At 29.6% G+C, this 14,036-nt stretch overlaps 1 protein-coding gene across 7 annotated transcripts; it reads right to left on the bottom strand.

Annotated features, from left to right (window-relative positions):
• Nucleotides 1–3,993: 3,993 nt before the first annotated feature.
• On the bottom strand, nt 3,994–13,719 carry LOC100744305 (hyaluronan mediated motility receptor). Of its 7 annotated transcripts, none has more exons than XM_024369609.2 (15): nt 13,458–13,719; nt 9,058–9,227; nt 8,437–8,721; nt 8,138–8,362; nt 7,577–8,053; nt 7,317–7,499; nt 6,973–7,188; nt 6,523–6,717; nt 6,311–6,444; nt 5,828–6,200; nt 5,458–5,679; nt 5,306–5,374; nt 5,075–5,181; nt 4,844–4,997; nt 3,994–4,237 (listed from the first exon to the last, which is right to left on the bottom strand). In XM_024369609.2, the coding sequence occupies exons 1-15, from the start codon at nt 13,501–13,503 to the stop codon at nt 4,052–4,054; spliced, it is 3,042 nt and encodes a 1,013-aa protein (XP_024225377.1). In that variant the 5' UTR covers nt 13,504–13,719; the 3' UTR covers nt 3,994–4,051. The 7 variants fall into 7 exon arrangements, with proteins under 7 accessions (XP_024225377.1, XP_024225381.1, XP_033178244.1 ...); XM_024369613.2 differs by having other exon boundaries at nt 6,988–7,188; nt 13,458–13,718; XM_033322353.1 differs by lacking the exon at nt 13,458–13,719 and adding an exon at nt 11,306–11,415.
• Between the last annotated feature and the right edge of the window lie 317 nt (nt 13,720–14,036).

Genomic DNA, 14,036 nt, shown 5'->3' with positions numbered 1-14,036 from the left:
TTATCGTCCAGCCTTATAGGGAACACGCCGTAACCGCACAGGGTTTCCATTAAAATTCTTCCTCGCTTGTCTGTGGTTTGTCCTCCCCAGCAAGTGGACTTAGCGTTGAAGTCGCCAGCCACAATCACTTTCTTGTTTCTGCTTACACCTTTCTTTATCTCTGATGCAAGCTTACTTATGTATATCATGATTCCTCAATCTTGATATTGGGGAAACAATAACCACTGAAACAGAGGATATCACCTACACCAATACCCACTAGTCCGTCCTTCCTGTAGAGAAGCGTTTCATTCGGTGTTCGACCATTGAATTGCGTCACCCAAATCGACGCATCACCCTTAGTATCGTTATCCCGTTTGAGAGATCCTGGCGAAGACTCGTTGGTTCCACTCCATTTTTGGAGCCGAATGTGGCGCATGTCACTGCTTTCCCATCGGTCTATTCGGAAATCCGTAAAATTGAATCTTTCTGAAAAATATTCAATTTTATTTATTTTCGTTACTTTTAGAATTATTTTGACCGATAAACGCTCATGTTCTGTCTCCGCATCTACGCATATGGAGAACTTGAATTAATGATGTTGCCAGCAGGTATTCAACTTAATATGGAGTTGCAAGTGTCTTCTAGGTTTTATAACAGCCTCTAACAAATAAACATACGTTTCACTCTTATTTGGATGCCGAATGCATCACGCGTAGGACGCGTTCACTCAGGTATCCGTAAAAGGCAATTTTTGGAAATATTTTATTGCAATATACGATTTTGCATTTCAACCTGTTTGAAATTACTCGACGAATAAACACTTGCTATGCTTTATTTTAGATGCCAAATGCGGGGTACGACTTTACTTTTACATAGTGTACATAGTACTTCACAAAATGCAATCTTCCGGAGTAATTTATTAACATATGCGATTTATATCTTCGCTCCTGTTGAAGTCATGCTGACAAATAAGCGATAGTTTTACGCTATTTGCAATGTCGAAAGCAGGGCACGTCCGTTCTCCCCATAAGTATACTCGGAACTCTGTGAAATTGAATCCTTCTGAATAATTGAATGACATATGCGACTTCACGTATTTTCGCTTCTGTTTGATATTTTTTGACGGATAGACGGAGGGAGTAGAAAAGAAAATGTGATGAATGTGTGTACATAGACTGTGTGAATAACATGCAACTAAGGGCGTGCAGGTAGCTTGGCTCATGTGAATTTACTAAATACTGTTTATTTTACACCTTTATGTTTGATTAATTAATCTTATCAGAATACATCGACTGTAAAAACAAGGGACAAGGAAAGCAATTGAAGTACAATAAGACACTTTATAGGATTTATATTTAACAGATCAAATTAAAAAAAAAGAAATTAATTTAACCCTCGTGCTACGATGCTTGAGTCTCTTCGGACTAGTCGGTAATAATGTTCACAACATTATTATTGAACAAAATTAAAATCTAACTAAGAATATCGAAATCATTACAAGAAACATCGGAGGAATTCTCACTGGGACACATTTATCGGAATACATTCATATACCAAAACCGTACGATGGATGAAACCCCTTCCTGTCCGGTGAGGTGATGATGCACATGGGCACTCAAAATCTCCTCAGGAACTACCGCAGGTAAACGAACCTTCGCGCAATTATCAGTGATTCATAGCGGCACTTGACAACAAAACATCCAGCGGTTTCTGTTCCGTAGCTCGCTACGCAAAGATTCTATCCCTCAGACAAGATGATTGCCAGATGTCCAAACATCTTCATGGCGTACTTTCAACTAGCTTAAGGACCCGCCATAAATCTTAGGATTTCTCTAGCTAAGGTCCTTCAAACTGAACAAATATTTTTTAGTCTTTGCATTTTCCTTAATTTATTACCTACAATGGAAAGATACGGGAAATCTGGTTTGTCTCGCGTACGATGCTTCCTGCTAGAAACTTTCTCTCGAGGGCGGTTAGAATTCTTCCACCAACCTAGTATTAGGTTGCCCGAAAAGTTTCTTCCGTTATATGAGGAAATAATAGACGCACAACGTTTTTTGTTTTATATTATTTTGCAGAATTACGTACGATCCATTTTGTTCTGTTGAGATAAACGTCGCGACATTTCACAGACTTGGTTTCACGTTTGTATGAAGGTGCATTGTTGTAAAAAACACGTTTGCACAGCTCACTTTCCTAACGAAAACTTTCCTTAACGAACCCGATTATCTCATATCCTTAGACACATCCATCATAGTTTTCCTCCGCAGCATCATCGTCACTAAATTTCACTTATTCTGTATCCTTAGAATAGTCAACATATCTTTACCGGTCTCTACCCTTATAACAATCGCGTACTTAACGTATCAGTGTAACTAAGTTTTACATAACCTGGTTGCAGTGAATTGTGATTTATGTTAATTCAGTGTGTATTCCATTGTGATCGCTGAATTCATAATAAAGTTTAATTAAAACAAAATTAATAGTTTTTGTTACGACTCAGCTTTTTTCTTTTCTTTTTTTTATTTTTTTCTTATATTCTTTATAACTCAGTAAAAAAACAGAGAACGAACGAAGTATGTAAAAACTTTAGTTGAACAATTGCGAAGAGATTTTCGTCAGACTAGTGATCAAGCTTCTACTTCTATCTCTAGTTTCGATGAAATTCGATTGTGAATGGAAAGCTACATGTTATTCTAACAGGAGTTGAAAAGGATTGTAAAGTTTACCCTCAACGAAATAATCCTGGCGAAAGACATCAAACAATAAATTATTGATACTTGCACCAACAAGCCGAGGATTTTGGCGATTGTTTTATAAAATACTTCTTTCAGATGTAAGGGTACATAAAATATTAAAATATAATAGTGTTATACGTTAATTTATATATGAAATCATTTCAAGTTAGCTGTAAGAAATTCACCAAGTATACGAAAAATAGTCTCAAGTTGCCGAAACGAAAAAGTCCTAAACTGCAAAGGATTATTACAGTCCTCGTGAAATTTCAAAATGTTTCGTGTAACACACGTAATATATTTATTTACGGTTTCTATAAGTGCTTGAATACTGTTGTGAGTATAGTAATAACTATATAGGTATACTATATTTTGCATAAAAAACAAACATCCAAAGTATTATGACGATAACAAACGTTAAGTACATAATTGTTGTTCATATATTTCATCTAAAATTCAATAAGAATAAGCGATTCTTCTCAGCAGTATATATAATCTCATACGAGAAACTCATGCAATAGAACTTGTTCACTCACATTGATTTTAATATTACTTTCCAAAGTTCAATATATAGTCATAGATTACAAAAATGTATTACAAATAAAATTTATGTAATTGATATATATTGAAACGTCGGGGAAAAACATCTGTCATATAAATAAAATTCCTTTTCCTTCTTTTAATATCGATTGTACAAGCTAAACATAAGTCTAGAAAGTCAATATCGCTCAAACATGTAATCTTTATAACGAAACATTATTATTACAGTCTTTTAACGGAACCTAGCAAACTGAACACTTGACCTTACATAGAGTATTAGATCTTGTATTAAGTTATTAAATTTGTTATGGATTTAAAAATGTTAGAGTTATAAATATGTTTCATAATAAAAAAATTCATGCATACTGATTCAAAAATTATTATAAATGCGAGTCGATAATTATTACATCAATAAGTAATTATAACGTCACGACGTACACAGTATGTATTTTATATGTATTTCAGGAAGTAAGTATTTATTTAGAATTACTACATGAGTTTAATTAAGTTATTTTTAAATCGTATTTATAATAACCACAAAAATTATTCGTTTATTAGAAGTTTGAAAATCAGTACTTACAAAGGATCTATTTACTATATAATATATATTTATAATTTTAACATATTAAAGCTCTGGCAAACTTAATATCTTAATCAATGATGCAGTAATTCGAATATGTTTCTTAAAATATAAACATTAATGTAAATTATTGTAAATTATGTAAACATTAATGTAAATTATTACCAACTCGCATTTATGATAATCATAAATGAATAATATGCTAATATTAAAACTAATCATTCCGATTCCTTAGTGGCGTCAATGGTTTATGTGGGGAAGGAATAGGTGTCGCAAATGTGTTCTGTGAAATTCCTAACATGTTCTCTTTTCCTTTACTATGCGCACGTTTTTCTTCTGCTCTCAATTTTTCTATCATCTTGTGCTGCTGTTCTATTGTCCTCGTCTTCGCATATAAATCCTAAAAACAATTTAAATTTTATCACATTTATTTTACAATCAATCAATATATACTACATAAGTATTTAGGTACTTATGTATATAAGTTAATACTTGCAACTAAGAGAAGCAAGAAAAAATAATTAGACCAATGCAAATGAAATTGAATAATACCATTTACGCAATAGAAATAATTTATTTATATACATTTAATATTCTCAGTCAATATATACATATTCTCTCCTATTGTTTAAACAAATAAGTTGGGCACACTACTGAGTGAATACCTAAACAACAAAGTAGTGCTAGCCTAAATTCACACAAAATTATGGTATATCATTAAAAGTAAAATAAAAGAAACCAAATAGTTTGTCAAATTCAGTACATTATAACAATGAATCAACATTCATTAATAATAATGCACACAAAAATAAACAGTGAGACGAATTAACATACTATAAATATAAACAGAAAATTTAATATTTTCATTCAATAATTTAACAATCAATATATGTTTCAATGTTAAATGTTTGTAATATTAAAAGATATTACTACTATTATGATAAGGATATCAATTCAACATGCAATATAAAATGATCACGATGCCAAGACAGATAGTTAAACGCACCTGTTCGAGTTGATTGATTTTATCTTTCAGTTGAGATACATGTTTAATTCTTTGCCTGTGATTATGATGACCAACAACTTCAGCGTATTTTTCATGAATTTCTTGATAATCTTTTAGAAGTTGCTCGTTATATTTAGAAAGCTTTTTCACTTCACTAAATAGACAAAAATAAATTTATTATTTTATAACTTTCTTAAATTATTCTTGTTTTTAGAGGAGAAAACAACGTACTCTTCAGCTGCTTCTCGGCGAGATTTTTCTTCTTCAAGCTTTTCTATAATCGTTTTTTCTAAACTTCTCCATTTGTTCTGTTCTTCTTCGAGTAATTCATTATGTTTCTACACAGATACAATATTTTTTAATAAATTACATATATGTTACAAAATACAACAATTACTGTATTCTTTTAAATTCTTTTCTTTATCTTTTCAGATATAAAACATAAAAAAAATGATCAATTACCGATATCTGGCTATCCTTTTCTTCAAGACATTTAATTTTATCAGAAAGTTCTCCTATTTTCAGACTTGCCTGTAAAAATAGTAAAAATAATTAAATTCATATATTTTATTACGTAAAAAGGAAGCATTAATATAACAATTTCGAGAGCATACTTCATTTAAGGTAACTTTTTGAATTTCTGATTGATGCTCTAACAATTTATTTAAGTCTTCTATTGCTGTTTCACGTTCTTTCAACTGTTCGTTAAATTTGTTGTTTAGCATATCCGCTCGAGAAATTTCGAGTTCTTGAGCATCGTTTCTTTCTTCCAATTTAAGCAGCATATTTTGTGCTTCAGCAAGATGGTTAGCCATTTCTTGAAGCTGATTTTTCATCTAAAATTCGAAATGAGATGATAAAGTGATTTACTTTCCTCTTTAAGCAATTAATCACATTACATCAAAATAATTATTATAATTCTCAAATTTTTCACTTATTAAAATTTTTAATACTTTTAAAACAAAAATAGGAAATAAAGAGCACCTCAATATTTTGTGCGGTCTTCACATCATTCTCAGCTTGTAATTTCGCAACTTGTCTGGTTGCTATTTTCTTTAAGTCATCGATTTTAGCTTCAAATACAGATTTTAATGATTCCAATTCGCTTAAACTTTCAGCTTCGAGTTGATCGACCAATCCCTTTTTGGCGTCTAATTGATCCATCAAAACATGCACCTGTTCATGTACTATTTGAGAGTTGTTGCGCATAATACTCAGTAAATCACGATGTTCGTTTATGCAATCTTCACCACGTTTTAATTCATGCTGTAATCTTTCCACTTCAGCATTACTTTGAGCCAAACGTTTAGTTAAAGCAGCAACTGATGCTTGATTTTCAGCCATTATAACTTCGAATCTAAATAAAATTTCGTACATGTATACATGTATACATATGTGTATATATATATATATATAAGTACCTATTTATAAAAATACATATAGTTCTTTCTGTGAAAAATAATATACCTCTTTCGTCTAGCTACCATTTCCGCTGCCTCTGCTCGGATTTGATCTTTTAGAGCTCTTAATTCATCTTTCTTTTCTGCTAGTTCAGTTTCTGCTCGATCTAATTCTATTTGTAAGCTTTGGCCAAAACTTTCCTAAATTCGTTTAATCAATTATTACAAACTGGTACTTTGAAATATTATCTTTATTTTTGATTACGTTTTACAACCCACCTGAGTTTCTGCAGAGTTCTTTAATTCTTCCAGAGTCGCGGAAAGTCTATTAATTTCAGCATCTTTAATCGCCAGTTTTTCGTCTAATGCCGTTCGTTCCATTTCTACTCGCGCTAAACACGCTTTATACCTTTCCGCGGTAAGTCGCATTTCTTCCTCTACAGTAATCTTTGCCTCTCTGATCATAGCATTTATCTAGATTAATAAATTCATTTTAAAAACTATATGCATACGTTCTTACAAAAGAGCATAAAATATAAGCAAACATCACAAAAACTGGAAGAGAAAATATTAAAAGAGGTTTCGAAAAAGAAATAGTGTCCACAATAAAAATTCTTTCAGTATAACTCTTTTTCTTCTCGGTATAGTAAAAGAGAATTTTTATTGAACGATTTTTTATTGGGTGTTAGAAGAAAGAATTCAGTCAGTGATGTTTTTTATTTTACGCACGTGTGACCCGCTTACTTTCGCGTCACTATCAGCAATCACTCTTTTTACTCTTTCCTCACATTCGGTACGGCAAGCTGCCAATGTTTCTCTCGTAACAGCTTCTGCATTTGTTACTAATTTATCGGCATGTTGTTTAATTCGTTTCGTTTCTTCTTCGATCATTTTGCCCGCAGCTTCTTTTACTTCTGATACTTCTTTGTCTCTTGCTACCGTTAGCTACGGAAAAAATTAGTATATGTTATTTCACAAAAAGATTATTATATAACAAACAATGTATGTAAATCTTGTCTATGTTTCGAATTAAAATATACAAAAAAAAAAGATAAAACAACATATGAATATACATTTTCTATTTCTTTTATATAATTCAATCTTGCATCCTCCAATTGCTTTTTCAGTTTATATTTTTCTTCATCATGAAGTTTTATTATATCACCTAATTCTTCCTGATGTTTTTTCAAAATAAGAGTGTGTTTTCTATGTGAATCTTCTAATTCTTGATGCGCCTCGCGTAAACGATTATTAACCTGAATTAAAATAAAAAGTAGGAAGTTAAGAAAATGTTTTTATTATTATTCAAACAGGTAAAAATTTTAATATTTACATCTTTGGAAAGATTTTGAACGTTTTCCAGTTCTTTTCTCAAAAAATTATTTTCTTCGTCAATATCTTTTACTTTAGCTTCAATTTCTATCCTACGCGACATTTCAAATTCGTTTTCATTGATAAGGATCATTTTTTCTTTTCCAAAATCGAGTTTCAATTTATTAGTTTCTTCTTCATATTTATATCTAAGATCACCCACTTTTTTCGAAAAATTTTCAACAACTTTTTCATATTCACCCTTTAGTTCGTCTAATTCACATTGAAGGGCAGATAGTTGTCCTTGTAGTTCAAGAACTACATTTTGTCGCTTTTGCAACTTTAGCTCCAACTTATCACGTTCCTCCATTAAATTAATAACACATGAATTAAGTTTGGCCTTTTCTTGTTCCAGCAAGCCAACTTCATATTTGTGACTTACTGTTATCTCTTCTAATTTTATTGTTAGTTCTTCAATTTGTATTTCAAGAGATTGAACCTATGAAGAACAAATTTTAAAAATTGTCATAGAGTTACAATGTTTTCAAATCATTTTAATTCTTCAAAATAAACAAGTATTTACCCTTTTCACGTTTGTATGTTTTTTATCTGCCAATTCATATTCTAACGCTGCTATTCTTTTCGAGAAATCCGCGATACGATTTCTAAGATCACCTTCCATAGCTTTTCTTGCTTCAATTTCGCGTTCTTTCTCCTCTGAAACTTCCAAAAGCTGAGAACGAAGGCGCTTCACTTCGGTTTGATGCTTTTCATCGTAACCATTTAAAATTTCTTGTTGCAATTTAGCCTGGATGCAGGAGTCGTTAATAAAATATTTGTTAGAAATAAAATTACACTTTTTGGTAAAAAGTATTTTACAACCATTATTTCTATGTCCTTTCGGTGTTGCTCCTCTACTTCTGTTTGTTTTTTATGTAACTCGTCGAGTTGCAATTCTAATTTCTGTACTTCCTCCTTCATGTCCTCGATGTGCTTCTCAAGCTCTTGTATCGTCCTGTCTTTGTTGGAACATTCTACTTGAAGATCAGCAAGTTGATGCTCGGAATCGTACTTCAATTTTTGGTCGTTAGCAGTAATAAGCCCACGTGACTTCACTTTTGAACTTGATCTTGTTTGGTCTCGATTGTGTTTTCGTGGTGGTTGTGGCTAAAAATACATATTGTTACTGATATTAAAATATTTTCTAAAAAAAAACATATATATTTTTTCATAACTCATTAACTCTCTGTAAGTTGCGGTATATCCAAGAGATACCCAGTAATCTGAGCCATAGTGCCAAGTTTTACATAAAAAGTATATGAATATATGAAAAACATATAAATTTCTTAAAACATACATTCCAACTACATATGCATTTGTTGTAAAAAAAATATAAAATATGAACAATTAAATAATACTTCTGTACATATCTCTCAGATCAACTGCATCCCTTGCAAGATCAATAAGAAAATTTTTTACATCCAATTAATTTCTATTTCGCACCGTTCTAAAAGTAATTGCCACATTGCTTGCATTTTTAGTGCACACTGATACATTGCACTCTGCACTGGCAACGCTTTTGTTATCATGAAATCTCTCTGACTTTTCAATAACAAAACCTTTTACTTTACTATCTAATTTTGGATCATACGCCCCTGGTGGAGGTACATCATCTGTAACAATTATTTCTTTTAAAATATAAATTAAGAAAAGAAGATAAAGATATATATATATATATATATATATATATATATATATATAGTGACTGCAATAAGTATTTGTACATCATTATATTTATTATAGCATATATATACTAATAATATATACTAATATAATAATTATTACACACTAATTAATTACATTCGAGTATATTAAATATTTCATTTACTAATACTTACATATGATTACAAAAAATTGATACTGTGGAAATGAAATAGAGAACTTACAAAAAAAACGTTTCATTGGAAAATAAGTACATGTACAAATACTAATTGTAGTCACTGTATAAAATATATTTTTTGAAAGCTTTGTATTAAATAATTCCATAAAAAAACATTTAATGAAATGGGATTCTATAGGTATATTCTTGTTTGTGCTTTCCTGTTATTGTTCATGTATTCATAATGTATCGTAACTGTATCTGTAACTAATGTATCGTAATGAATCGTAAGTAGTCATAAAAAATCAACATGGAAGACAAGAAGATTTTCGTTCTGAGCATGCATGACACTCATCTCTGTCTCGTAAGAACGTGTACTACTTTGTTATTGACCTTCCATGTTAATTTTTCATGACTAGACACGACTCAATTTTCGAACAGTTTTCTCTAGCAAGTGTCGAGACCTTTTTATATGATTGTGGTCATGACAAAAAATTTGTTTACATCCTATATGGGCATAAAGATTATGAGAGTATTTGAATATTTACCATGGAAAACTTTCATGTATGTACATATATGTATTATATGCATTATATAAAACATTTTAAAATTTCACTAATCCTATAATGGAACACAATTGTCATGATTACACTGATAAAATTTTAAACTTATCTAAAAATGTACAGTAATATGCTATTTATATGAATCTGTTGGAGAATACACAAGTTTATATGGGCAAGTTATTCATATAATAGAAATCTACTTAATTCTCTCCACTTTATATAATTTATCACTCAGTTAATCAGAATTCACACTTGTATAAATGGATCCAAATATTTGCTTATAAATACATGATAAGTTTTAAAACTTATGATTTTAGAAATTAATTTTTATGGTCAGTAATTGTATAATTTGACTTAATTCTTTACTTATTTTTTAATATACAGAATATCAGACCACGAATTCAGATAACTGTAATTTAATGTAATCCTTAACATAAAATTAATTTAATGTTTTATATGTAGAGGATAAATAACATATACTGCAAAATTCAATCAAAATATACATTTGGAAATAATAAACAAAAATGTAAATAATAAAAGCATTGAGAAAAATCATTTGGCTAAATATAGATAAACAAATACATGTTAGGCATTATATAATCAGAGTAACATTTAGCAACTATTAAGATAATAGAATCACGATTGAAGTTCAGTTAATCAGGCACTAAATAAAATTTTGTTCATATAAGTAGAATTCATATAAACTTACTATGTACAAACATGTATTTAGTACCTATTATAAACATATATTTATATATACAGCATGAAGAGTCACTTTAAACATATAAGACACTTATTAATATAATCCTTAATTGACTGCTTACATACTCTTTTGTGATTCCTACAATATATATATGCACTGAATATCTTGTAACTTGTACATATGTTTTCAGATTTATTTCAAACATTACCAATACAACAATGACAGTCAAATATCATTGAAGTGCTAATAAAAATTCATGTTTCATGTTTCATGTTTCATGTGTCATGTAAAGTTTTTATAAGTACTCAAATATTTGGATAAGCTACTATAAGTGAAATGATAAATATCAATAAGTTTGAATAATAATTGTAATATAATATAATTATTGCGAAATAATTGTATACAAATGAAATTCATTTGATTAATTTCCAAACATTTTTAGTTGATTTCATTATATATTATGAGAAGTGGAAGGGGTAGTAACACAACTAACGTTAGTAAAAAGAAATCCCGTTTCGGTAGGTGTTAGTTTACATAGAGTAAGCGCAAATGAAAGACAGCTGTTTCTAAATGCAAGAAACATGCTCTATGGGATCATCAAATTACCAGGTGTACTCTCTAACGTCCAAACCACCCCTTCTTTCATAGTTGCGTAACGAAATCGATCTTATATCATACGCCTTTTATCCCCCTGTCTCTTATTCTTGCATGTAACACTTAATTTTAAGAATTAAATGGCTTCCGACGTCTCATCTTCTTATTTCATTATCTTATATTCTTTTTTATTTAGATAATTTAGTGACATTTATTTTTAATTATTATAAAATTATTATTATTATACATATACATACTGCATCAGTAATGCATACACACACGCACGCACGCACGCACGCACGCACACACCTTGTATAAACATACATAATATACAGTAGCAGAGAAAAGTTTGAAACCACTACCTTTCTGATAAATTATTGCGCTATATTGTACATAATAAATAACCAATAGTCTGCAATTATTCGTTATTGAACTTCGCTTTATTATAGCATACTAAATTTCGATATATCAGAAAATAACACTTTTTTAAATATACTGTTCATACTTGTACTGTTCAGTGTTCACGTGCTTCAGTAAAAGCAATTCCCAGTTTCCGATTCTTACAATTGAACATTGGATTCTTCCGAAACGTTTAATGACAAAATCATGAAGACACCTTCAAAGAGCTCTTTCACAAATGTTCAGAACATTAGTAGCATAAATTTCATTTTAAAAATCAGTAGCAGTTCGAAAATTATTCTTTTCAGATAACCGGTGGATGCAATGGCCCATCTTTACTGTAACTTTTTGGTTCATTCTAATAGCATCCATTTTTTTTCTAAAATTTTTAGGTATCATAACTGTTTGCACGCTATCTCAGATCCTGCAATAATATGTGCTATATTTCGGCAAATAGCTATTTTCTCTTGCGTATGATGTAAATTTTCTATCTTCTAAGCGTAGATTGTTGTTATAAATTTAATATGTCATGTTAAATAGACTTATTATTGTTGGATAAATTCGTAGCACTACTGTATTTGAATGTTCGTTTTAATGTTTGAACGTCGCAGCAAATACAGTATCGAATTGTTTCATACTTATCCTTTCAAATACTTCAAATGTTTTAAAAGTCTCGTGACCGTTCGTAGATAAATTTTGAGTGTATATGTAATTGTAAAGACAACTTCGAACTGTAGGTCATTTAGAATCTATAATATAATGCAATAAACTATCAGAAAGGTAGTCTTAAACTTTTGTCCGGTACTGTATATATATACATATATTTATTTATTTTTCGGCTCCACAGCCTAGCAAAAGGATATATCATTAATAATTCTATAATAATTAAACGATCGATCGGTCATTATTTTTGTTATGAGATTTTTCTGCTATAATATGTTATTATATTTACAACAACATATATTTATAATTTAAGTTACGTAAAAGATAGAAATAAATAATGAATTTAATTTTACAATTGACTTCGTTCGAGAAAATCAATATGTTAACTAATAAAATTCTGCTAATCCAGTGAATAAAAATTAATTTTTGAAAATGATATATAAAACACTGTTATAATATACATATATTACTATACAATACATAATATACAAAAATATTGCCAAGCTTCTATTTTTATTACTGTAAAATAAGAAATAATTTATTATTTACATAAATTCACATATAAATGCATAATACAAGTAATATTTAATACTTTGATAACTATTTCTCAGGTAAAAGACTCATAATTTAGAAACAAAATTGTTGACTGAACTGAAACATAATAGAATTTCTTATATTGTAATGTCATTATATTTATACTATAAAAATTATATTATATTTGTTAAATACGTATACTACATACATTATACTGTACTTTCTGATAAGTAAACTTATCTTGTTAATTATAATTAACTGTACTAGTTAACAATAAAGGATATATGACAACTAGAATATATATATGTATGTACTTCTACATATAAATAAATAATATTTCATATTGATGTTAATATTTTCTAACATATCTTCAATTTATTTCCCGCCAAATACATATTGTGTAAATATAAAAATTACACAACATCTGGTAATTTCGAAAAAGTAGAGAGGTAATGAAAACAACAAATTTATAAAATAATAACATTACTATCATTTTACATATATAAGAGTGCATACATTATAATGCGCACCAAGGAAAATAGAGTTATAAAGATATATGTTTACTTACTTTCGAATTCATTAAATCTTTGGATTCTGGCTTTTGAAAATGACATTGTGAAATGTTTTTAACGTATTTAGACAACAAAACACAACAAGAAACTAACAACTTTGAAAATAATGTTAATACTTATCACTGATTTTAGTACGGAGAAAAACACTATTCACGGTGTTCGTTACACCAGTTCCGCCTTTGAACTGTAATCTTTGAATGAGAGGGAAAGGCACTAGTCACGACATTAACTTCCTAGTAGGATTCAAACATTTCTTCACTCCACCGGTCCTTCTGATTTGAAATAACGGTTACACAAGTTGAACAATAGTAAAATGACGAATCAACGGGCATGTGTTATGTAACTGACCAATCAGATAATAGATACATTTCTGCTATGAACCAATCCCGTACCAAAAACTTAGATCATTAGAAAATAAATTTAATGACAATTTACTGACGACATTTAAATGAAAATTTATTTTATATATATAAGTTGAATATATATTCAACTAACGTATACAATTACAAATTTACATTTTAAACTTATTATGATTATAATTAATGTTTATAACATTATATGTTATTTATAATATG

This window comes from Bombus impatiens, unplaced genomic scaffold (genome assembly GCF_000188095.3).
Source record: "Bombus impatiens unplaced genomic scaffold, BIMP_2.2 scf_0611, whole genome shotgun sequence".
Taxonomy (NCBI): domain Eukaryota; kingdom Metazoa; phylum Arthropoda; class Insecta; order Hymenoptera; family Apidae; genus Bombus; species Bombus impatiens.
The sequence above is the reverse complement of the archived record's forward strand: the minus strand, read 5'-3'. Positions and strand labels throughout refer to the sequence as shown.

What these genes read in the sequence shown, in the direction of transcription:
- LOC100744305 (XM_033322350.1), bottom strand. Translation starts at nt 9,516, where the DNA reads ATGAAACGTTTTTTTTGTAAGTTCTCTATTTCATTTCCACAGTATCAA. An exon ending in CGAAAGTAAGCGGGTCACAC is followed by an intron (nt 6,718 to 6,972) that starts GTGCGTAAAATA and finishes TTATTAATCTAG; the next exon opens with ATAAATGCTATGATCAGAGA. An exon ending in AAAAAGTTACCTTAAATGAA is followed by an intron (nt 5,375 to 5,457) that starts GTATGCTCTCGA and finishes CTATTTTTACAG; the next exon opens with GCAAGTCTGAAAATAGGAGA.